The following is a 26,743-nucleotide window of genomic DNA, read 5'->3' on the forward strand; positions in this document are numbered from 1 at the left end:
CCATTCTCCTGCCTCAGCCTCCCGAGTAGCTGGGACTACATGCGTCCGCCACCTCGCCTGGCTAGTTTTTTTGTATTTTTTAGTAGAGATGGGGTTTCACCGGGTTAGCCAGGATGGTCTCGATCTCCTGACCTCGTGATCCGCCCGTCTCGGCCTCCCAAAGTGCTGGGATTACAGGCTTGAGCCACCGCGCCCGGCCAGTCACCGGCCTTTCTATGCGCCCTCTTCCTCACATAGTTCCCTCGTATCCAAGCCCCGCGTTTGGGCGCCATGTGTCCCGGCCAGCGAGATCCTTAACACAGACCTTGGAGGAGGGGGTGGGAATTTAGAGAGACAAGAGACACAAGAAATGGAGACAAGACAGTATCCTGATCAAGTCTCGTTTAATGGCGGCGGTGCAATGCCTTATATAGGCTGGCAGGGAAGAGGAAGTGCGGCAGAGCAGGCAGGGAGGAGAATAATGAGAGATGTCACCAGGCGCATGCTCGGTAGACTTAGTCTTTCCTGGGCGCGGGAAGTTATCTACGCGCGCGCAGGAAAAGTTCGCGCGCACAGGAAAAGTTGATGATGAAGAACCAGGAAGTGCGCCATCTTGTCTCCGCAATGCGGAGCTTAAGCAACAGAGGCCGCGGCAATTTCCGGGCCTCACGGCTCCGGACAGAGAAGGACACCAGTTGTAATGAGAGCACAGAGGAAGGTGACCTATTTCATACTGAGGGTCAGAAAGATATTCCCTGAAGAGATAACAGATGACCTGAATCAGGACAATGGTATAGGTGTTATCCAGCTGGGCCAGTGAAGAATTTATCAAGAGGAAAGTACAGCACAAGAATGTATATAAAAGCATGGAAAAACTTGGCGCTCTGAGAAATTCCATTAGGCAGTCTGGAGGTTGTTTAAATGCTGTATTATTCCTAACAAAAGTAACGGGCCCAGTATTAAGTAAAATAATCTTATTTATGAATGTACATGACATCAACATACCATAAATTTGCTAGTGGGGTCTGCTGGCTTAATGTGCACAGCTTCAAGAAAGAACATATCTAAGTGATTTTAAGAAGTTGTGTATTTTGACTTTGTATCACCATTTTACATTCTCTATAATTATAGTCCATACTTACTCAGCAAAGGAAGCAAAACTGCTGCATTAAGTTATATTATGCATTATTAAAGCAACTTAATTTATGGAGAAATCATAGAAAAACATAGTAATTTGAATGACTGGTACTAGCCAGTATTCCTCCTCTGAGAAAATTCTGCCAGACCATAGCTCTGGGTCAAATCCTGAGCCAAAAAATAATAATAAGAACTCCACATTTCTTCATTTTTAAATTTTATAAGAGTTTTAGATTTAAGAAAAGTTGCAAAAATAATACAGCATTCTCATATATATACCTCACATCCAATTTCCTTTATTGTTGACATTTTACATTCCTGTGGTACATTTGTCACAACTAATAAACCAATATTGATACATTATTAACCAAAATGCATACTTTATTAATATTCCCTTAATTTTTACTTAAAGTTCTTTTTCTGTTGCAGGAGCCCATCCAGGATACTACATTACATTTAGATGTCATGTCCCCTTAGGCCCCTTTATTCTGGGACAATTTCTCAGACTTTCTTTGTTGATGATCTTGACGGTTTTGAGGTAGTCAGGTATTTGTAGAATATTCTTCAACTTGGGTTTGTCTTATATTTTTCTCATGGTTAGACTGGATTATGGTTTTTGAGAGGAATATCACAGAGAGGTAAAGTGGCCTTCTTATCACTTCATCTCAAAGGTACATACTATCAATGTGACTTATTACTGTTAGTGTTAATCTTGATCACCTAACTGAGATAGTGTTTATCAGATTTCTCCACTATGAAGTTATTTTCTCCCTTTTCATACGTAATTTTTGGAAGGAAGTCACTATTCAGCTCACACTGGAGAAGTAGGAAGTTCTGCTCCATATCCTTGAGGGCAGAGTTCATAAGTTATTTGGAATTCTTCTTCATGGGAGATTCATCTATTCTACCCCATTTATTAATTTTTTTTTTTTTTGAGACGGAGTCTCGCTCTATCGCCGAGGCTGGAGTGCAGTGGCCGGATCTCAGCTCACTGCAAGCTCCGCCTCCCGGGTTCCCGCCATTCTCCTGCCTCAGCCTCCCGAGTAGCTGGGACTACAGGCGCCGCCACCTCGCCCGGCTAGCTTTTGTATTTTAGTAGAGACGGGGTTTCACCGTGTTAGCCAGGATGGTCTTGATCTCCTGACCTCGTGATCCGCCCGTCTTGGCCTCCCAAAGTGCTGGGATTACAGGCTTGAGCCACTGCGCCCGGCCCCCATTTATTAATTTATTCAATCATTTATTTATATCAGCATGAACTCATGGGCATTTTTCATATTTTATGTTATAATTCAATACTAGGTTATTTTATTGCTCAAATCATTCTAGCTTTGGCCATTGGGACCACTTTGAGATGGCTCTTATGTCCCTTTGACATATGCCATTGAGTTTGCTTTTTGAGCACTTCCTTATTTTCTGGCACTACAACAATATATATATATATATATTTGTAATCGGCTTTAAAATAATTAGGAAAATGATAGAACATTTTAATGTAAGAGCAAGATATGGTAAACTGATGAATATTATTAGACATTATCAGTAACAAGAGCTTTGTATCTTAAGTTGTTTTAGTTCAATTTCCTGTTCACATCTTACTTTTAGCTTGGTTGAGCTAAAAAATCATTAACCAATGATTTTTTTTGTAACCTTACATATAATATGTATAATGAGAGAATCAATTAATTTAGAATTACATACTCCTAATTTTAAAAAGAAACTGGTGTACTTGTTGCCAATAACTAGGAATTATATTATGAAAGGGCTGTTAATTCAACAAATTTATATGCTAAAAGATAAACGAATTTATATGTTAAAAGAAATTAAAAGGAAGCAAGAGACATTCAATTTGCTTTTGATCTGCAGATTTAAAAATACTAGGTCCATTTTAATAGATGATAAATCTCCAGTATCACAAGGATTACGGAAAGCAAAAGACCTGAAAAGTAATACCAATTCTCAGTTCTAACTCTCAAAAGGCATTCCACAGGTAAATTCGGTGAAAGGGTAGGCAATTGTCCAAATGCTTAAACAAGAAGACGTTGTAGTTCTCACATTTCTGGTTCTCTTACATGTGTTTGTATTTGGAAAGACAATAATCTCTAATGTTGTTCTTTTCCATTGTTCAGATTTATCCTGTTGTTAAGTAATAAGCAGCAATCCAAATACAAACATATTGTACAAGAGCTATTTATGAATATCACCTGAGTTCAGTGTGCCTGACAGCTGACACTTAGTTAATTTCTCCATGAAACAAGGACAGTGAAACTTCCACAGATGAGAAAACAGAATCATCAGTGGCACTAGGATGTAAACCTAAGTCCCTGCTTTGCATTTCATTTGCTCTGTTTTTCAGAACTACACTTTATGACATGAGAAAAACTGGTATAAGCAGAATGTTCATACATTTAGTTAATATCAATTCTAATTTAATACATAAATGACTTGTTCAAATACTTATTACTTAGACTCCATGTAAGGGAGGAGAAAAGGGGAGAAAATTAGAGTGGGGGAAGATGAATCAAATCACATTTGTAGACCACACTACAACAGTTGGAAGCTACTTATCATATTTCCTAAGATAAAGTTGTGTTGGATCCTAATATGGGAACAAAGAGATTTAAGAAGGTAGGACAGCTAATTTAAAATCCCAAAATTCTCAACCAAGTTGATCTCATTGGCAGATGGTAGATTATCTGAATGACTGTGAGCCTACAAAGTTGAAAGTAATTTCTTTATTGAGAAAATAAAGACATGGTCCCTAAGGAAAAGGGCTAAAAATGACCATGTATCAAGTACACTAATGAATAGCAAGTGAAACAAAACGTCTTAAGCATCTATGTCTTATCTTGGATACATACAACTATTGTAAGAACATTATTTCTCTTATCTCTTAGGAAATATTTAGTTATAATATGAAAAAGAAAAACAAAAATTAAGCTTCTAATAGAAAATCAAATCCTATCAGAAGAAGAATTACGTGGAGTAAGTGATTTTACACAGATGCTGACTTACTCTCCCCACCATAAAATTTGATAAACAACAAACATTTATGAAGCATCTACCACATGTCAAGAACTGTGTTAAAGACATACAAAGATGACTAAAAGAGTACCTGAGCTCACAGTCTGGGGATTACCACAAGGAAGAGTGATGGATCATGAGTTACTACAAATGAAAAACAGGTTTCATTGTAGGAAAAAGGAAAGTGAATTAATGCTTTTGAAAGAGACATTAAAGTAGATTTCTGGGCAATATGAAACTGAGAGTCAATCTTGTCAGATTCTGAAGGCATCTGTAGATAAGCTGCCCAATGAAAAACAGGGCAGTGACAATAGGACAACTAGAAATAAGCTATAATTATAGCAAAGAAGGCAAGAGCTAGCATAAACCTGCCCATTGTCATTGTTGAAGTCATAGAACTACTCCTTTCAACTGCTCTTGTCGTCAGAGGCTTCCTGATGCGATCATCTGTGGTGAGGATAGCTTTTCGAGCCCCATCCCACTTTCCAGGGCCCTGTAGGCGATAGTGGATTGGAGTGCAGGGTCCCAGGAATAAGTGTAATGCCAGCTTGGGGTCAGTGAAGGCCAGAGACAGCAGATTGGGCCTGACCCCCACCAAATCAGCAAGGTCTTCCATGGTATCTATGTAGTCTCCCTGAATGGTATGGCGTTGGCTCTCCACATACCTAAAGTAGAAAAGACAGAAACCATGGCCTAGCAATAATTCAATCAGTCAGTCAATCAATTACTGCCTTCTGAGTGCCTGCTATTCGCTTAATATCGGACTAGGAGCTGTGGCATATAGAGAAGAAAGATAAAACATTTGTCACTGTCCTTAAGGATCTTAGGATCTACAAAAGGAGATAAAACAGATAAACATGAAGCAGAGACTTCTGAGTGGTTTCAGACTGCTAAATAGGAATGTGGAGAGGGGATAGTTAAAAGAGAGCTGTAATTGTTAGGTTCTTGAAGGATGTGAAAGATACAGATAAGATGAGGGACAAGTATAGCACATCCAGATACAAAGGACTCTGATGTTAGGAGAAAGAGAAAACCCATCACAAAAATTCTCAAGTATGGCATCCTCAATTATTTTATGAGGGAATGGTGACAGGGTCCACAGGGCAAGACTTCCCAGGGCCAATGTTAATTTGGAATCCTGAAAGGATGAGGGAGAGTGACTTACTTCACAAGAGGAAGTAGCCCTCCAAATGGAGACGAATGAAATGATTACACCAAGTGCAGATTTAAAGACTTAAAAACGACTTTTTGGGGGAAAATGTGGTTGATTAACAGTGATATCTGTGTGGTGGAGTGGGATTTGGTGAGCTAATGAGTGACTTTCACTTTTTACTTTCTTTTATTTTTTTTTGAGACGGAGTCTTGCTCTGTCGCCTAGGCTGGAGTGCAGTGGCCGGATCTCAGCTCACTGCAAGCTCCGCCTCCCGGGTTCAGGCCATTCTCCTGCCTCAGCCTCCCGAGTAGCTGGGACTACATGCGTCCGCCACCTCGCCTGGCTAGTTTTTTTGTATTTTTTAGTAGAGACTGGGTTTCACCGTGTTACCCAGGATGGTCTCGATCTCCTGACCTCGTGATCCACCCATCTCGGCCTCCCAAAGTGCTGGGATTACAGGCTTGAGCCACCGCGCCCGGCCTCACTTTTTACTTTCTGTAATGAAAAGAAAGAACTGTAGGACAGAGAAGAAGAGAAAAGCCAAATCAAGCCAGTTGAGATTGAAGAATCCAGGAATAGGGACAGGAAAAAAATGATAGAAAATAAATTTGAGGTAGAACTTGTGCGATGGAATTTCAGAGGACCTGATAGAGGGTCAAGTAGGAATTTATTGAAATGGGACGAAGTTTAGGAGAGAAAAAGGTAAAACTGTAAAAAATTTGAGAGCTTTCCCTTATGAACAATATGTTGGCTTAAGGGTTTGTAAGCATGCATTTATTTATCCTATAATAGTAGGTCAAGATCTATACTATTCATGATGTTGGGCGTGGTGTTTCACACCTGTAATCTTAGCAGTTTGGGAGGCTGAGGCAGGCAGATCACTTTGAGCTCAGGAGTTCGAGATCAGCCTGGGCAACATGGTGAAACCCCATCTCTATAGAAAACACAAAAATTAGCCGGGCGTTGTTAGCGCGCCTGCAGTCCCAGCTACCTGGGAGGCTGAGGCAGGAGAATTGCTTGACCCCAGGAAGTGGAGGTTGCAGTGAGCCAAGATCACACCACTTCACTACAGCCTGGGTAACAGAGTGAGACCCCATCTCAAAAAAAAAAAAAAAAAAAAAAGCTATAGTATTCATGAAGGTTTCACAAAAGAGGTTCATTATATCCTTGGGTTACTGACTACTCAGGGTCAGAAGGTGTTTAGACAAAAATAAGTCAAAGGAAAGAGAGGAGGAAAGTTAAAATAAGATACTTCAGAGCCAGAAAAGAAAGCACTCCAAGAAGGAAGAAATGTTTAAAAGCACCAAACTCAGTAGTGAGAAGAAGGAAAATGAAGCTGATCATAGGTGACCTTTAAGAGAGCAGTTTCCAACCGGGTACAGTGACTCCCGCCTGTAATCCCAGCACTTAGGGAGGCTGAGGCAGGTGGATCACGAGGTCAGGAGTTTGAGACCAGCCTGGTCAACATGGAGGAAACCCGTCTCTACTAAAAATACAAAAATTAGCTGGGTTTGGTGGCGTGCACCTGTAGTCCCAGCTACTTAGGATGCTGAGGCAGGAGAATCGCTTGAACCTAAGAGGCGGAGGTTGCAGTGAGCCAAGATTGTGTCACTGACTCCAGTCTGGGTGACAGAGTGAGGCTCCGTCTCAATAAATAAATAAATAAAAATAAAAAGGGCAGTTTAAGGAGTAAGGATGGAAGTTAATGCAAAAGGCTTAGGAGGGAGCAACAGGTGAGAATTTAGAAAATTTAGTGCAGAAGTTTGGCAGTGAAAGGAAGGAGGAAAATAGGAGAGCACCTGGAAGTGGTAATGGAATTAAATAAAAACTTTTTCCTCCTCCTGCATGAGGGAAAGTTATGCTAGTAGAATCAGTTGAAGAAAACCACCTCTTTAGGCCTGGAACGATTGTCTCTCAGTTTTCCACACAAATTTAGAGACTTACCATCAATTTTCACTTTGTCCAAATAAAAAACACCCAGCAATTGAGCTTAAGTTCTGAAATTCAGACTGCTAAATGACTGTGTTCACCAAAACACTAAGCAGCTGGCTGTTACCATGTTCTCAACTCACATGGACTATTCATACCATGAGCCACTGTGACTTGAGTGTGCTGTCTGTCACATGAGCATAGCCAGCAAAGCGGCCACTGCAGACTTGTAAATCTACCTACAGATTTGTAATTCACCCATAGCTACCTCTCATTCATTCACTGTCACTCTTCCTTCCTCTGGCAAGTCTACTAGCACTTCAAGTAATCCTCACAAAAATAATACACCTTCTGCCTTCTGATTTTATTTCCACATGTGTTTTCCGATGTGACTTTTTTTAAGGCATTAAACATAGGATTTTAGACACATAAAACTTTTCTCTCCTTTCTTATCCATATTTAGACTACTAGTGCTATTTCTCTATTCTATTGTCACAAACTATTTTTCCTTTTTTCTTCATAATAGAATCTAAATCCTCAAGCTAACAGGAAGTTAAATATAGTACAATATTTCTCTTATTAAGAAATAAGTAGAAATGTAACCATATATCTTCCTGGGAGATTTTCTTACCTTTTTTCAATTTTCTCTTGAGTTTTAGATATTTCTGCCATCATTTCACTCTGTGAGGGCAATGTCTTTAGCCCTAAAGATAAAAATTAAAATTTTAACTGTAAAATTACCTCAGTAGGAACACTAATCCTATAAACAATTACTATGCTATGGAGAATTCAAAGAAATACAGGATAGTTTCCTATACTCAAGGAGGTTACAATTCCCTTGATCATTACTCTACCACCACCACCACAATATAATATTAACATCTGTAGCTTACTCTACTTATTCTCCTTTGTCTTCGGAAGAGAGTTCCCCTACTCTGACTTCCAACCAATACCTGCCTCCTTCCTGATGTAGTCTTTCAATTGGGAAATGAAATATGGACATGAGAAAATGGCCTTAAAAGTATATGGAAAATCAGTTACAAAGTTAAAGGGGCAGGGGAGTGGGGAAACACACCTGCACCTGTATTCTTGATAACAAAGGGGCCTTATATCAACAGAAAGAGAAGGAGTAAAAGTAAATTCTTTTTTTTTTTTTTTTTTTAAGACGGACTCTCACTGTGTCACCCAGGCTGGAGTGCAGTGGTGTGATCTCAGTTCACTGCAACCTCTGCCTCCCAGGTTCAAGCAATTCCTTTGCCTCAGCCTCCTGAGTAGCTGGGACTACAGGTGCATGCCACCAAACTCAGCTAATTTTTTTTGTAATTTTAGTAGAGACGAGGTTTTACCATATTGGTCAGGCTGGTCTCGAACTCCTGACCTCAGGTGATCCATCCGCCTCTGCCTCCCAAGGTGCTGGGATTACAGGTGTGAGCCACCGTGCCCAGCCAAAATAAAAAATCTCTTTTTATGCCTAATGTCCTGTGGAAGATAAGCCTCATCTTCTAAACATGTTTCTTTGATAAGAGTAGGGGTTAAGGCCAAGGGGAACTCATAATACCTAATCTTGACTGATAAATTTAAGTATGATGCATACACAGTTCCAGTTGTAGGAATTATACACCAAGGATAGGGCTAGACAAAGGCTAAATAGTATTTAAGTCAGTATGAACAATGCTAAGCTTAAAGAATTAGTTGTATGCCCCTATAACTAGGGACTATGCCATGTAGAAGATTTTGGCCACATCCAGTCCTAAGGTGTCACTCCATAAAATTGGGGAATGTAGAATTTCAGAATGGCAATATATTTTACCTGATACAAGTGTTCTTTCTACAAGTACTCTAACCTTGTGGTTATATCATTCCTCTTTAAACATCTCTGGTGATGGGTATCTATAATAATTATATCTGAGGTGATTATACAATTATTTGACTGCTCTAGCTGCTGGAACATTATTATTTTTATTGACCCCAAGATCCGACTCTGCATTTGTACCACTGACCAAGCTCTGCCTTCTGGAGCCACAGAGTTTAATGTTAATACATGACAGCTCTTGAAACGTTTGGAAATGATTGTCATAACTCCTTTAAGTCTTCTCATTATCAGGCTAAACAGTACATGTTTCCCATATAACGGGTTTCACATTCTCTGCCATCTTGCTTGCCCTTCACTAAGCATACTCTAATAACTATCCTGGTGTATCCCTCTTAAAATATGGAACTGAGAAGTTCATCACTCTCAAATAGCCTTCTGTGGTTTTCCATGTGTTTTTACATTTTAGCCATGGGAATTATTACTTATCTTCATAAATCAATTAGGAAACACTGAAATGCTTCATTTCAGATTAATCACAGGTCTGTTCAGATATTCAAGAAATGCATTTTGAGAGTCAATTTCCAAATTACTTCTCCACAACCACAAGTTTTACTTCTATTAGCTAGCAACATGAAGGAGGAGGTGTATTTCTTGATTGTGGGAGACACCCAATTCATAAAAGACAGGAAAAAAAAACAACAAAAAATCCTATATATTTCTCTGTCTATAGATAGATAAAGATGTATATACATCTTAGTCTAGATCTCATGGGGTGAAAAAATTTTTAAAAATTAAAAAATTTTAAAAAGATGTATTCATCTTTTTACCTATATACCCTGTGGTACAGTTATGTCTTAATTCATAAATTTTGTTTTGCAATGTTTCCTTGTTTAGACATATTAGCTTTACCATATTTCTTATCTCCCTCCAGGTCTTTGCTCCCCATCTTAGATTCCCAATTCAAATGAATGGCCTCAACACCTGAACAGATTCTTTTCTGTCTCTCTTCTCCAATATGCTTTCTGTCACCAAATTCTTCAGATTTGCCTGTGAAATTTCATTTAAGTCTGGCTTCTCCAATTCCTTTAGATTGTCATTGCCTTGGTTTAAAGCCCTCATGATGTCTTACTGAGACTTTTACCACAGGCTCTTACTGACCTATTTCCCATTTCACTCCTCTCTAACGTATCTTCTAAACTGCACATCTGGTTTGACTCCTCTTCCAGCTAAAATCCTTCAGTGGTTCTCCACTATGTACCTTAAATGCAAACTTCTTGATATTCCCTGTAAATATGTCTAGTTTCATTTTCCTTCATTCCTATAACACTTTATTTACCAGCATTCTGAACTACTTGCAGTTCCCAGAACTCTATTTGTTCTGTCACTTTTATCTAACTTTGCATAAACAGTAGTGATTATTTCCCCTCCATGGTCATTATTTCCCTGTTCTTTTAGTAAATTCCTATGTAGTTGTAGGGAGAATTAGGTACTTACTACCCATTGCTCCCATGGCAGCTCTTCTGCATTGCTACTGGAGCACTTGTTTAGGGTCTAGTTAAATAACTGCTGAATGAACAAATCATTAAGTGTCTGTTTACATGTCTGTGTTTGATATGGTTTGGCTGTGTCCCCACCCAAATCTTATCTTGAATGGTGGGTCCCATAATCCCCATGTGTCATGGGGGGGACCTGGTGGGAGGTGATTTAATCATGGGGTGGTTACCCTCAGGCTGCTCATGCTGTTCTCATGATAGTGAGTAAGTTCTCACAAGATCTGATGGTTTTATAAGGGGCTTTGCCTTTCACTCAGCACTCATTCTCTCTCCTGCCACCCTGTGAAGAGGTGCCTTCTGCCATGATTGTAAGTTTCCTGAGGCCTCCCTAGCCATGCAGAACTGTGAGTGAATTAAACCTCTTTCCTTTAGAAACTACTCAGACTCGGCCGGGCGCGGTGGCTCAAGCCTGTAATCCCAGCACTTTGGGAGGCCGAGACGGGTGGATCACGAGGTCAGGAGATCGAGACCATCCTGGTCTACACGGTGAAACCCCGTCTCTACTAAAAAATACAAAAAACTAGCCGGGCGAGATGGCGGGCGCCTGTAGTCCCAGCTACTCGGGAGGCTGAGGCAGGAGAATGGCGGGAACCCGGGAGGCGGAGCTTGCAGTGAGCCGAGATCGCGCCACTGCACTCCAACCTGGGCTACAGAGCGAGACTCTGTCTCAAAAAAAAAAAAAAAAAAAAGAAACTACTCAGACTCAGGCAGTTCTTTATAGCAGCATGAGAATGGACTAATACAGTCTTCCTTGCTTGACTCTGCATTCCAGAAAGTTAGGGATTTTCTGTTTGGTCATATTTGCATCTCCAGCCCCTAGCAAAGGGCCTGCTACATACTAAGAGGTCAGTATATGTCATCTGAAGAATGTTGAAGAACAGTGAAGAACTGAAGTTCAGAGATCTTCCAAGGGTTCCAAGACAAGGTGGGAAGGAAGAGAGCCTGAATTATAGTCCTGTGGTAGCAGGCCTTCAGTCTGCTGTCAGCCTAAAGCAGGTTGTATCTGTGTACTCCTGACTTGCCCCTGCATATTTCAATGTATAGCTGATGTTACGAGAGAAAAGAGATCTGGCTCTGAAATTCTGCAATTTCAGTCCAGTTCAGGCTTTTAACATAACTGGAAATTGGCTAAGGTAGCCCAGAAGCTGAGATCCTCAGATAAGAAATTTCTACATCAGAATTTAGAATTTCATTTACCTCAAGGCTAAACTGGCATTTATTAGAATAGACGTTTATTAGATACCTCTTATGTGCTAGGCACTGGTCTAGACCTGCAATACAAAGGCAAATAAACATGAGTCCTTTACTTAAAGAGCTATCACTATACTACGAAGGGAGGGAAGAAATATGCATAGGCTTTTCCTATACAAATAAAAAGTAAAGGGAGGCATATCAAGGAGAAAGGACAGTGGAAGCAAAAGCACAGGGTACAAGGGTACCTGCTGTGTTTGCTGCTTAGTGGGTATGTCATCCAATGCATTTAGAGTATTGTAGGAAGTATGGTAAAGACTAGTGAAAGATGGGCCTGAGGCCAGGCGTGGTGGCTCACGCCTGTAATCCCAGCACTTTTGGAGGCCGAGATGGGTGGTTCATGAGGTCAGGAGATTGAGACCATCCTGGCTAACACGGTGAAACCCCATCTCTACTAAAAAATACAAAAAAACTAGCTGTGTGTGGTGGCGGGTGCCTGTAGTCCCAGCTACTTGGGAGCTGAGGCAGGAGAATGGCGTGAACCCGGGAGGCGGAGCTTGCAGTGAGCCAAGATAGCGCCACTGCACTCCAGCCTGGGTGACAGAGCGAGACTTCGTCTCAAAAAAAAAAAAAAAAAAAAAAAAAAAAAAAAAGATGGGCCTGAAATTGGAGGTTGTATCCAATTTGTGGAGGATCTTGAATGCCAGGTTATGACATAATGCCTTCTTGTGATCCAGAGATTTGGTGTAACTTGATATAGTTTTCAAGGAAAGAAAGTTGCTGAGTGAAAATAAAACACTTGCAAGGGCTGCAAAAGAAGCAATGAAAAAAACTACGTTTCATTTCAGTCAAGGCAAGGAAGTAAATTCAGTGTTCTAGAAAAGAGTAGAATATTTTCTTGACAAAACAATAATTCCAGAGAACAGAAGAATAAGGAAAATGGGGCTTGATAGGGGACAGACAAGGAAGGATGCAGACTTTGTTGGGAGACATGAAAAAATGGGAAAAACAAGCTAATCCAAAGGGTTTAAAATTGGCATAGTGAAGGGATAATTCAGGGAAGAGAAAGGCAAGAATGTGGGAGGCAGACAGATTGGTCATGGACAGAATAAAAAACCCAGGGTTCCTGTTGGAAGTCTGGTAAAGTTACAGAATTCTGAAGATTTCTTCCTTCCAGGTGTTAGAAGAAAGCTGGAGGAATTAGCACTAGGCTTCTGCTACCATAGGAAGCTGGGCTTTTTGTACATTTTCCCTAAGATCCCCTAATCTCATAGCCATAATGCAGACTCTTGCAAATACTCATTTTCTCTATTTCCTCTCAATAATTCACTTGGTCTTAGAAAAGAGTCCCAGTTGCTTAAAGTATACTAAGATGCTGTGGCCTGTTTTAATGAACTGTTCTCCCCTTATGTAATTGACCCAATTAAAAGATCACTTTAATATGACTAGAATTAGGCCAACCTAATGGGCTATTTGTGTTTGACTACTTGTATAGTGCTCTCAGGTAGTACATAATCTGCTGGATAGGAATGGAAGTAATAGAAATTTGGGGAAATTTAGAAAAGTTGTTGAATTATCAACTCTAATAACATTGGTTCTTTTTTTCTCTGCAACTGTGAAGATTTTCACTAGGGAAAACAAAAAAGGTGTAATTCCAACAGGAACTCTGAGTTTTAATTAAATGCTAGTAACAATAGCAAATTTTGTTATAACAACCATAGAATCAGTGAATTTCTTCTTTAGAAGGACCCTTAAACATCACCTTGTTTCTCTCTATCCTGAGGCTTGAATCTACTCCATACCTTCCCCCATCCCGCCCGGCCCAGTGAGTATTCAGTCATTTGGCATCCTTTTCCTATTCTGCTTAGAATTTCAGAGGCAGCCGGTTCCATCATGAAATGGCATTGGCTGATAGGAAAAAGGTTTTGGATTTTCTTCTTAATGGTAAGCTGATACCATTAATGGTAACCCTTAAGATTTGACTCCTTGATTCTGGTTTGACCCTTTGAAGCTATACTGAGTAAATTTAATCCTTCTTTCATGGGCCTTCCCTTCAGATATTTGAAGGAAATTCTCATATCTCTCCTGAAGTTTATCTTCTCCAGGCTAAATCTCTCTCCAGCTGTTTCACATGTACTTCAGATGGCATGTTTTCAGATCCCTTAAACCATTTTAATCTCTCTCCTTATTTAACGCACTCCAGCTTCACTTTTAAAATGTATCATTAGGTGTGGTCTGGCCAGTTTAGAGAACAACAGTTGTAATGTTCTAGGACATTATAGTTTTTTAATGATGCTAGATTTAATTATTTATTTGGAAGCTATAGCATTCTACTGACTCATATGAAACCTATTCCCCATTATTTTTTTCATATATTCCTAGCCAAAACTGAAAGAGGGGACATAAAAGGAGAAAAGTGAGAATTTGGGAGATTGAATATCCTACATTATTGACTAGTCTCCAATCAGGTCTTAATTTTTGGCCGAAAGCAAGTCATACTATTTCTATATTTCATTTTATCTATAATGAAAGAAGATAAAACTATTTTACTTCATAAATATATGCCAGTTGCCTAAAATCTAGATGAGTAAATTCTAATTTGGAGTACACATTGGAATCACTGGGGAATATTTTTCTCAAAGATGTTATGACTGCCCCACCCCAGGCTAACTAAATAAGCATCAGCAAGGATGGTTTCAAAGCATGCATAGCTTGGAAAAATTTCCCAGGTATGATGTATGTCCATGGTTACAAATTGCTACTTTAGATACACTCAAAAATAAATTTTTCTGTACTAACTTTGTGCTAGGCACTGTTGTAATCATACATGCTATCTCTAGCTATTTAGAAACAAGTATCTAAACAGAGGTAAACATATCACCAAGTAATTAAGTAGTCTATTTGCATGGTCACTTACCTTTAAATACCTGAGTGGCCCAGCGTCCTTGGAGCTCTGAAATGGGCATAATGGCTCCTAAGGGCTGAATCAAGCCTATGATTGCAAGAGTTGGCCTTTCCAGGTTAGGAGGGAAGACCCTTTTATACAAGGATATCTTGTTTTTGACCACTTTGACGGAATCTTCCAGAAACGGAAAGGCAAAGCTATAGCCTGTGGCAAAGATAACAGCATCAATGTCATCCTCCCTGGAGCCATCCTCAAATATGGCAGCTGTCTCTGTGAATTCCTTCACATTTCCTTTCACTTTCACCAAGCCAGAAATGATACGATTTGGCAGGTCATCATTTACGGTTGGATGCTGACTCAGAGCTCTGTGAGTGGTGACAAAGATCAAGTGAAGGAGAAATGAGAGAAAGAGAAATCAGTACCATATAAGTAAAATTTTGCTTTGGTGGAGGTAAACAGTATGCCAATAATCTTCCCCTTGGTCTATGCATGAAGTTTGGGAAGGGTCTAATTTATACTAGGTTGGCACAGATGAAGATCAGAGCTAAGTTGGACCCTGGATGCACTGAAAGGGACAGTGTTGGAGGGGTGAAGGAAGAGTGTTGTTTGAGGAGTGGATATATGATTTCTCAAGTAACAGTAATATTCTATGTGTGATATGATAAGGCCACAGGTCAATAGTTTGTATCCTCATATCAAGAAGTCTGACAGAACTAAGCTGTCAACATTCTGTTCAGTCTCATTTCCAGTTTCAAAGGCTCAAGAGCTAGGTTTAGGCCACTGTGTTCCAAATTGTATAATAAATTACATGTATGTACCAACTTAGTTTGTAAGTGGCTTTTACATGCTTTAACTTATTTGACTCTCACAAAACTCTATGAAGGAAGCAGAACAGGTGTCATTATCCTGGTTTTATAAATGAGGAAATTGAGGCCTAGAAAAATTACGTGACTTGTCCAATGATACACAGCCTAGGATTTTAGAATTTATCTCAAAGCTGTTTTCAATGAATTATATTGGTATAGTTTGGGCCTGTTATTGTTTCCTAGGGACAGCGTAGGATATGGATACTGGAAACATTGGGTTGGTGCAAAAGTAATTGCTTTTTTTTGCCATTACTTTTAATAATAATAAGGCTGGTTCCTAGTATCGTGGATCTTTCTAAAAAGCAGTCTTTTTTTTTTTTTTTTGAGATACAGTCTCACTCTGTTGCCCAAGCTAGAGTGTGGTGGCACGATCTTGGCTCACTGCAACCTCCACCTCCCGGGTTCAAGTGATTCTCCCACCTCAGCCTCCTGAGTAGCTTGGACTACAGGCACCTGCCACCATGCCTGGCTAATTTTTGTATTTTTAGTAGAGACGGGGTTTCACCATGTTGGCCAGGCTGGCCTCGAACTCCTGACCTTGTGATCCTCCCACTTCGGCCTCCCAAAGTGCTGGGATTGCAGGCGTGAGCCACGGCACCTGGCCTAAAAAGCAGTCTTAATGCCTGAATACTAAATTAACTCATCTTCAGATGGAGCTATCCTGGCCTCAGGAATTTTATATGTTTAAATTACCACTACTGGTTTGTTGCATTTAGTTATGCTTTGACACTAGGTCGATTGTGTTCTGCATTCCAACCTAATGATTTCATCATTTTCTCCAAACCTACTCCTTTTTACCAGCAATACCACCATCCATCCATATAGTTGCCCAACCCACAAAACCATGAGTCTTATATCTGGTCACCAAGCCTTTTCCCTTTTTCCTCTTAACATCCCCGGAATAATTTTATCTACTCTTTATCTCAACCAGATGATACAATTGTCTTTAGGACCTCCTGTCCCATCCCACTCCCACACCATTTTCAAAATCGTCTTTCTAAAATATATGTATTATTATGTTACTCACTTGCCTAAATCTTTGAATGGCTTTGGACTGTCTTCATTACATACTTTTTATGTACTAGAGCAAAGGTTGTCATGCCTAATGAACCTAGAGATACATTCAGTCACTCTTCCATCTTTGCTATATAGTCCAGCCATTCCAGACTACATGCAGGTCCCGGACCATTATGTATTTTTTGCTGTTCCAAGACTTTGTTTTTATAATTAGAATGCTATTCCCTTGCTCTATTTGTTTGGCTATCTCCTATTATTCAACAAAGCCTCAATTTATTTTGCAACCACCAAAAACATGCATGCTAAAATAATTAGGTGAAAGGTTTTTTTTTTTTTTTTTTTGAGACAGAGTCTTGCTCTGTTGCCCAGGCTGGAGTGCAGTGGCCAGATCTCAGCTCACTGCAAGCTCTGCCTCCTGGGTTCACGCCATTCTCCTGCCTCAGCCTCCTGAGTAGCTGGGACTACAGGCGCCTGCCACCTCGCCCGGCTAGTTTTTTGCATTTTTTTCAGTAGAGACGGGGTTTCACCGTGTTAGCCAGGATGGTCTTGATCTCCTGACCTTGTGATCCGCCCGTCTAGGCCTCCCAAAGTGCTGGGATTACAGGCTTGAGCCACCGTGCCCAGCAGGTGAAAGGTTTTTAGGAAACACAGTCTCCAAATGTCACCACACTGATTAATTTCAAAGGGAAAAAATATCTTTATAGTGGAGAAACTTGGTGGTATCTATACCACCTTATCTAAGTGGTCAAATTTAGCATAATTACTGTGAGAGACGCTGACATCATGTGACTCTTGATATGACCCCCTAAGACCAGCATCCCCTATGTAGTGTATGTGTCAAAAACATTTCACCTGAATATGAGAAAGGAAGAAAACTATGCAAGTCTAAATTTAGAGACTCTCTACAAAACAATGCCTTGGGTTCTTAAAAAGAAAGCCCATGTCAAAGAGAGAATTATTTCAGATTAAGAGAGATTAAAGAGACATGACAACTAAATGTAATGGTGTAATTGATGACCTGACAGGACACTAGATTTAAAAAGATTTTTTAAAACTATAAAAAATATTATTGGGGCAACTGGGGATATTGCCAATGTATTAATGTATTTTATCAATGTTAAATTTCCCAGGTGTGATAATTATATGATGGTTATGTAGGAGAATGCCCTTTTTCTTATTTGATATACACTGAAGTATTTAAACTGCCTTAATGACTGTAACGTAGTCAAATGGTTTCAGAAAAAAAAATGTACTTGTGTATGTATGCCCTATATGTGTGGATGTATCTACAGAGAGGGGGAAAGAGAGGAAGCAAATATAGCAAACTTAACAGGTGAATCCAGGTGAAGGGTATATGGGTGCTCCTTGTACTTATCATTTTGCAACTTTTCTGTAGATCTGAACATTTTCAAAAATAAAAAGTTGGAGGGAAAATAAATTTAGAATCAGCCTCTAGAAATGTTTTCCCTCCCTGGTTCTGTGAGGACCCCATCCTTTGTACTTTCATAGCGCTCTATGTATTTCTTCATTATACTCTGTCCTCTTTCTTCTATTCGAGTATTTAAGGTAAGATCTATTTCTTGAGTCTGCCATTTATTATTTCTGTTGCCCTCGGGAAAATTACTTACTTTTTCTACATCTCAGTTTTTATATCTGTAAAATGTAGATAAAAAATTGTGGAGGCCAAAGCAACTCCATCTTAGAAGCTAATCTACCATATTGACTTCTGATCAACCCTGGTTCCAGGAATACCTCTGAGATTTCCAGTTAATCTGTTGTTTAATAGCATGTACTTACCGTAAATCCCACTCTTAGGGCAAACTCCTACCCACTCGCTCTGAAGTATGTGTGCCCCTCCCCTAATGTATATAATCCTTGGGTCGGGAGGTAATGGTGTGGGGATCTGCCATCTTGTCTCACCACTGCCTGAGACAGACATGGCTTCTGTTTGTAAGTCCCTATAAAATGTTTCTAAGAAACTGAATCTGTCAGCTTTTTCTTCAGTCTCTCAGCTTCCTCAGCCTTTGGAGTAGGTTTGCATTAACCTCCTCACTGTGAAACAAAAATAGTGCCAACTTATAGGGCTATTGTAAGGATTAAGTGAGATACTGCATGTAACTCATTTAGCACTGTGCTTATCTTATAGAAAGTCCTCAGAAAGGTGAGTGTTATTTCTATTACTATTACTGTTATGTCTTTTCTCTCTGTATTTCGTGCCCATGTATGATGCCTGGCTCATAACAGGTACTCAATGAGTAAATGATGCATTGCCCTCAGCTCCCATTCTGTCGCTGGGCATCATGCAAAAAGAACTGATACCTGGGGGAATGAGAAAAGCGTTACTGCCAAAGAGAATTCTAGACTAAAAACCCACAGACCAATAGATCTTGGACATCTGTGGGTACAAGTTAGAAATCTGATTTCAGATTCTATGAGTCTATAGGCTTTCTTTTCTTTTTTTTTTTTTTTTTTTGAGACAGAGTCTCACTCTGTCACCCAGGCTGGAGTGCAGTGGCACAGTCTCAGCTCACTGCAACCTCTGCCTCCAGGGCTCAGGCGATTCCCCTGCCTCAGCGTCCTGAATAGCTGGTACTACAGACAGGTGCCACCATGCCTGGCTAGTTTTGTATTTTTAGTAGAGATGGGATTTCACCATGTTGGCCAGGATGGTCTTAAACTCCTGAACTCAGGTGATCCACCCGCCTCTGCCTCCCAAAGTGCTGGGATTACAGCCATGAGCCACCACACCCAGCCACTATGGGTTTTCTTAATGTATGAGTAGAGGTAGCTCTACTCTTAGCCAGTGTGAAGAGTCCTTATGCTTGTGCTTTGGCCATTATCCCTGCACTCCCATCCTGGGAACATACCTGTGTTTAGGCTTCAGGCCAAACATTTCATGGTCAAACCTTTGGTTCATCTTTTTTTCCATATATTTGTTTGCTAATGATTGGCCACAGATCTTCCATAGAAAATATGTAAGTCGAGAAGAGAACACCACATCAAAAGGATATCCATAGTTCCCTACACGATTCAGGATCCATGCCCCTCTCCTGGTGCTGAGGAAAACCTGGGGCATGGAAGAAATTGTTTGCTTTAGTCACTCAGATTCATAAACTTTCAAAAGCACCCCCATTTTCTTCAAGAATCAGTTCAAACTCATTAGTCTGGCTTTTTAATCCCTGCATAATCTTTGTGGGTTTTTGTGTTTGTTTCCTGCCATTTTCCTTCCCAAACACTAAACTTACAATTAAATTGGTGTATCTACTGTCCAAGAATATGTCTTGCTCTAATCCACCATTGTATTTCTGTTTAGTGCCATTATGCCTGCCTGAAATGCCTTCTCTCTTCTTAACTCTCCAAATCCTGTTCATTTTAAAGACCCGGATCAAGACTGCCTCCTCCATGAAGACACCAGTGACCATTCAGGCTGACAATTTTCTCCCCATCCTCTGAACTTCTCTAGCACTTATCGCCTGTGGAACTCATTAAAAATCATGTACTGGTAAAGTTGAAAGCAGCTGGAGACCATTTAATCTAAAACCCTCATTCTTTTGCCATTGACATTATTTGCATTATTACAAAAACTCCTGCTATTTATCATTTTTATTGATATTAAACTTTCTACACTCTTAATTTCTGTCTCTTCAAATGTGTTTTCTCAAGGGTAGGAGATAAAGCCTACACATCCACAGCAGATTATCATCACTTCTGTTTACTGGGATTTGTGACCTTTACGTCATTGTGCTAGGTCCTTCATCTATATTACAACCACCTCTTGAGGCAAGTATTATTACACCCATGTTATAGATGAGGGGCATGGAAAGGATGAATAACTTGCCTGAGATCACAGAGCTAGTAAGTGGCAGAGCTGAATTTCCAACCCAGGTCTGACTAACTCCAAAGCCTGTGCTTAAGAAATGTTTGACTGATTATTTAATGGAGAAAAATAAGATTGCTAGTAGAACAACAGGAAGCTAGTCAGTCTTTCTGTGTCCTCCGCTGGCTAAAGTCCATGTTCAGAGCTGATAAAGATTTGATATTCAGTTACCTGGCAAAGGAATCACTTTTCCTACATTATGAAACTGTCTGGAGATGGCTTCCAGATGGTTAGTTATATAAGTACATTGCTTCGTAGTCTTTTTGTCTAAGATGACCTGTCTACAGAGGGATAATTGTTTACTTCACAAATCTTATCTTCCCTATGGTGACTGTAAGCGCTGTGATAATTATGTACTTCCACAGTCACAGTTGAAAGAGCATATATGGTCTTAGAAATTGAACAGTTTTGTGTGTCGGCTATATAATTTCTGATGAGTAACGAAAACACTCAGAGCCCTAATTAAAAGTTTTCATATTTATGAAGTAGTAACAATAATACATAGATCACAAGGCTGTTGTGATAACTAAGAAGTGTTTTTGTAAAAGGTGTGGTATATAGTAAACACTTGATAAGTGCTTAACTGCTGTCATATTTCTTATTTCAGTTTTCCATTTATACCTTGTTTTAAGCAAATAACATTTACAAATCAGATATATAAGGAAAATTCTTTAATCAATGTAATCTTATATGAAATTAATATTGAAAGAAAGGAATGTTTTCTCTTTACAAAAGCATCCACAAGAATTATATGAAAAACTTCCATGATACACTGAAACAGATAGGTCCATTTAAAATGTTTGATTTATAAACAAATCTTCATGAATACAATTTACAAGTAAAGCAAAAAGTTAGAACTCAGCAATTGGGTTTCTTCAGCTTGCATTAGTGGTGTGACAGTATTGCCTCTGCTATGCAGACATAGTTTTCCTTTGCATTTTCCCAGGCTTTCTCACAGACACAGCCACCTCATCCGTACCCATGCACAAATGCTTTGTTATTTGGCAACCTGCAGTTCCCCAGGGCAGGTAAGGCCAAGATCCCTTAGAACTGCCCATTTGACAAGCCAATGATATTAAAGAAAGCTCTTGCCATGGGTCCCCACTCTTTCTTTTTTGCACATTCTTCTACCATAACACCCACACACGTTTTAACCCTTGTTTATATAATTACTTTAATTATTTTTATCCTTGTTTTTATATTGTTATTTCCTGATAAATGTCTGTTGAATTAATTCATGAAGTAACATATGAAATAATTTTTGTGGTTATAGATGAGGATAGTAATGAGAAGAAGTGTTTTTCCAACAAAGTTGCTGAGTAAGAGTCATTTAACAGAATTGTAGCACTAAGCTTCTCATTAAAATAAAACAATAGGGCCGGGCACGGTGGCTCAAGCCTGTAATCCCAGCACTTTGGGAGGCCGAGACGGGCGGATCACGAGGTCAGGAGATCGAGACCATCCTGACTAACACGGTGAAACCCCGTCTCTACTAAAAAATACAAAAAACTAGCCGGGCGAAGTGGCAGGTGCCTGTAGTCCCAGCTACTCGGGAGGCTGAGCCAGGAGAATGGCCTGAACCCGGGAGGCAGAACTTGCAGTGAGCTGAGATCTGGCCACTGCACTCCAGCCTGGGTGACAGAGCGAGACTCTGTCTCCAAAAAAAAATAAAATAAAATAAAACAATTTAAAACATCTTTGTAGAGAAGCACGGCTTAGTTAAAGTTACTAAAGAACAACCAAGATGTTTACCTATTGCCAATAGAGTTTAATTCAATAAAGACATTAATAACAAAATACAATACTGGCGTGTCTTTTTCCAGGAATTCATAGTGAAGACACTTGCTTCTCAGTTCAAAATCTGCTATACAAAAACCAAAACAAACAAAACAAAAAGCCAAGGAGATATAATTGCTTTAGAATGAATATTATTCTGAGTTACCTAACTGTATGCAAAGGCTGGGGCAAGCTGCTTGCATGTGCTACGGTTTGGACGCTATACGGATACCCACATTGTCTTTGGGAAGATAAGATTGCTTCTTTTTGGGGAGTGTAAAGGAAAATTCACCCACTATCCTATGAGTGAAAAGTTTCTAATGATCACAGCGTGTTTTCCTTTATATAAGAACATAGCACTTCTGCTGGCCAACAGAAGATCCTCACTCTCAATACTGCTCTCTAACAACCTCCAGCAATTACTTGGTCTTTATCAAAGCCAGAGGCACACTCTAAGAAGATGCCTGATTAGGATAATGAGCCCAGACTTTAGCCGATCCAGTTCCTTGGTGTGAGGCCAGCTGCATAATGGAACTCTAACTGGTAGCCTTAACTCCTCTATTAGCATCAATCACAATGTTGCCAACTGAGGTAATGAAACCAAGCCCTACATTTGCCACTGGCACTGATGGGCTATGTGCAGGTATCCCTACTCTCTGTTGGGCCCACCTGCAGCTTCCTTGGAGAAACTGAAGCTAGAGTTAAACAAAGTAAATAATGGAGTGATTCAAACCTGCTTGGCTGTGTGGCTAATCTCTACAGCCAGATCCCCTCCAGAATTCCCAATGCCAATTATAAGGACTCTCTTTCCAGTGAATCCCTCTGGGTTCTTATAGTCTCGACTGTGGAAGTACTGCCCTTTGAACTTCTCAATTCCTGCAAGAGAAGGGAAAATAATTATTGGGTAATGGTTTATATGATGGATATCATTTGTCAAGTCACTTGGTCTTTTTGCAGACTTAAGTTTAAGCATATATTCTCCAAGTGTTCTCTTTACTCAGCTACTTTCTTGCCTTTCTCAGTATTTTTGCCTGTTTTTTTTCCCCTGTAACCTCAGAGTAGTACCTTGTGATTTCCTTGTCATAGATACTTTGCTTAACTCAGGATGTGTTTGTATTTTGGATTTAGAGACTATGAATATAAACTGCCTCAGAAAACCTCCATTCTCGTTTGTCTTTTCATCCCCTTAAATACCTACTCCCATTTCGCTTACAGCACATGTATTCTTATATACTTTAGAGTATACAGAGTACTTTTTTTAAAAATGAAAATCCAGGCCAAAGACTGAAATTCTTCAAGCTTTCATTCCTTCCTTAGAAACTCAATATTTCTGTTTATTGCTGAAAAATTCCTCATTTAGCCTAATGCTCCTCAAGAACTCCACATTCTTCCTTTTGATACTTAGAAAAACTAAAGTCATTGTAAAACTAAAGAGATCTCAAATTTTACTCTAATCTCCAAAATTACAAAAATGACAATAATACAAGTTACCCCAACATCTTTCTGGGGAACAAGAAGAATTAGGGTAAGTCTTACTTCATTCCAAAGTAGGAATTACTCAGACTACAATCCTCCCATTCCTCAGGGGTCAGGTCACAGGCATGGGTCAAAGGTCTTCCTTCCTGGTAAGTTGCTCACCAGGGAAGCTTTCCAGAGGTAGATGAGCATCGGTGTGATGGCCAGTGCAAACCATGACTCCATCAAAGACATTCATCTCCTTTTTCCCTTCAGACTCAGTGACCACTTCCCATTGGCCTGAAGTTGAAAAATCAGGCTGCTTCTTCACACTGCACACAGTGGTCTGAAAAGAAAAGTGATAACCACAGGGACATCCCTGACATGGCTCTCCTTGCAGTGTTACACAAAGGGCTGATATCACAGGTACTATCACATAATAGGACCCATGCAGGGATATTTGATTTTCATATTCCACAAATAAGAACTGTTTTGTTTTGGGCTGTGGCCAGAATGAGAAAACTTCCCCAAGACAGGAAAAAATAACATAGTGTTGGCAGGCTAATGTATCCTCCTCTTCTAGAAAAGTGCAAGTCACTAGGTCTCTTGGTCCATGTCCTAAGGCACTGTAACACCTGATGAAAGCCTGGGCTTCTCCTGTGTTTTTATGATACTCCATGCACTAAATGCCTATTCTTCTCCTGATCCCTATATGTCCTGAGATCTCCTGATGTCTTCTTACCCCAGGTTCTCTTCTTCTGGCCACCTTTAAACAAGTGACTGAGCTATAGGGCTCCTTTTCCTGGCAGGGTAGAAAAACACCTCAGTGGCTCTCATTTTATATAAGTGAATCTCCCTTTAGCTCCCATAAATACCCATTTTACAAGGAACTATAAAGAAAGAGGCTATGAAACAGGATAGTGTTACGATTTTTAACTTTATAAAAATAATAAATATGGGTTACTCTACTTAGGTTAAAGAAACAGTATGTGCTTCTAAGGGCCTATGACCATAAGGTCTTCATGGATTAATAGAGACACCACCCCTGGCCAGGTGCGGTGGCTCACACCTGTAATCCCAGCACTTTGGGAGGCTGAGCCAGGTGGATCACCTGAGGTCAGGAGTTCAAAACTCACCTGGCCAACATGGCGAAACCCCGTCTCTACTACAAATACAAAAATTAGCCGGGTGTGGTGGCACGTGCCTGTAATCCCAGCTACTTGGGAGGCTGAGGTGGGAGAATTGCTTGAACTTGGGAGGTGGAGGGTGCAGTGAGCCGAGATTGTATCACTATACTCCAGCCTGAGCAACAGAGCAAGACTCTGTCTCAAAAAAAAAAAAAAAAAAAGAGAGGGGGGGGGGGAGAGCCCACCCCTGCATGCCCTGGCCATCCAGCACTATTTATAGTTCCTCTGTCATGTTCTTTTACACAGGCTGGTGCCTCTGCCTAGATAACCCTTTTATTCCTTATTTGGTAGACTCCTACTCACCCTTCTCCTTTAAGAAAACTTCCCTGGAACCTGTCCTGTTGGGTTCAACATCTCTCCTCCGAACTGCAACGTATAGATCTCTAGCGTTTGTCCTCATGTAACTCTTTATTTTTATTAATTATATTTATAATAAAATTTTTCTTCATTTGTTACCCATTAACTAAACTATAAAGTTACTGATTTCTCTTTTCTGTCTTTGCATATTCAATGCTTAGTATGATAACAAATTTGTTCAATAAGTATTGTTTAAACAAATGAAGAGAAGCACCAATGGAATGTAAATGACTTACTTTAGAAGTTCACTATGTTTTCATTTTCTTATTGTCGTTAAGTAGAAAAAGGCATGAGTTAGCAGGATGATCAGAAGGCACGAAGGTTTGGGCTTTTGCCAGTTGTCAGAAATATCTGTTTTTTATGGTCATGATCAGAAATTATGAAAGTCCTCGATACTTTAGGCAGGAAGAGAACCACAGAAGTGATCTAGTACAGTCATCTTGTTTTATAAACAAGAAAATTTTTAAAAATTGAAATTGAGGAAATTGCTTGTCTAACATCTAAGTTAGTTAGTGGTAGGGCAAGCACCAGAATTCAGGTTTTTGTTCTGCAATTCCATGTTCTTCCCTCTACACCAAAGTTAACTACCCAACAACTATACTTCACTGGGTTTTATGATATTCATGTAAACAAATGTATTGGAAAGTGCTTCAGAAAGTACAAAAGGGCAAAGCAGTAAAGGACTGTGGAACCAGAAAGTTTTAAAGTTCCCATACCTATCAGTTCCCTTCTGTAATGGGAAAAACAATTCCCTTCATCTGTTTATTGCAATTATGTGCAAATAATGTGAAATGAAGGTGATGAAAACACTCTGCCAGGTGGCTTCCTGTATCTGCAGCCAAATATATGAAAGCGAGACCATCCCTTGAATATTTTTGAGGAGCAAGGAGGGCAAAGAATGGAGTTTTTCCCTGGCTAGGATAAATACATGTGCAAATCAAGCCAATCTTTAGAAGTAAACATTGGTAACTGAAACCACATTATTCATTTACTTAGCAAACAACATCAAACACAAAGATATCCACACAATTTTCTACCTTAAATCGAATATACTTTAGAAGGTCAAATTCTTTGGCATACATCCTGAAATACTCCAGGACCTGGGCATTATGCATGAAGTTAGGATAATGATCTGGGATTGGATAGTCACTGAAGCACATCATCTCTTTAGAAGTATTGATGATCACTGATTTGTAAATACTGGCTCTTCCTTCTTCAGGATTTTCCTGCAATAAATAGAAAATATTCATAGCAACTTGAGAATCATCTTCATGTTTTATAAATAGTCAATAAACCTCTGAAAAAGCTTTCTGAAAGAAGTGTCAATCACACACACACACACACACCTTCCAGTATTTGTGCCCTTATAAAGTCCCTTCCCCTTGAATCTCAGTTATCTTTATGACTTGCTTTTGACAACAGCATACAGTTGAAATGACACTGAATGACTTCTAAGACCAAGTCATAAGTAGCCTTGCAGATTCTGCCTGGGTCTCAGAAAGCTCGCTCTGGTAGAAGCTAGCAGCC

The 26,743-nt window shown here is 39.8% G+C and overlaps 1 protein-coding gene across 4 annotated transcripts in view; it reads right to left on the minus strand.

The window, feature by feature from the left end:
- Positions 1-2,966: 2,966 nt before the first annotated feature.
- FMO5 (flavin containing dimethylaniline monoxygenase 5) overlaps positions 2,967-26,743 on the minus strand; it is a 33,878-nt gene continuing 10,101 nt past the window's right edge. For all 4 annotated transcript variants that reach the window (XM_017854885.1, XM_017854884.1, XM_017854887.1 and 1 more), the window contains 7 exons: positions 26,254-26,442; positions 23,856-24,018; positions 22,951-23,093; positions 19,432-19,631; positions 14,694-15,046; positions 7,851-7,923; positions 2,967-4,802 (listed from right to left, as the gene is read on the minus strand). In XM_017854885.1, coding sequence (XP_017710374.1) covers positions 4,457-4,802; positions 7,851-7,923; positions 14,694-15,046; positions 19,432-19,631; positions 22,951-23,093; positions 23,856-24,018; positions 26,254-26,442 — 1,467 coding nt within the window. In that variant the 3' untranslated portion in view covers positions 2,967-4,456. The remainder of the gene's footprint in view (positions 4,803-7,850; positions 7,924-14,693; positions 15,047-19,431; positions 19,632-22,950; positions 23,094-23,855; positions 24,019-26,253; positions 26,443-26,743) is intronic.

Source organism: Rhinopithecus bieti, unplaced genomic scaffold (genome assembly GCF_001698545.2).
Source record: "Rhinopithecus bieti isolate Rb0 unplaced genomic scaffold, ASM169854v2 scaffold_39962, whole genome shotgun sequence".
In the NCBI taxonomy this organism is placed as follows: Eukaryota; Metazoa; Chordata; class Mammalia; order Primates; family Cercopithecidae; genus Rhinopithecus; species Rhinopithecus bieti.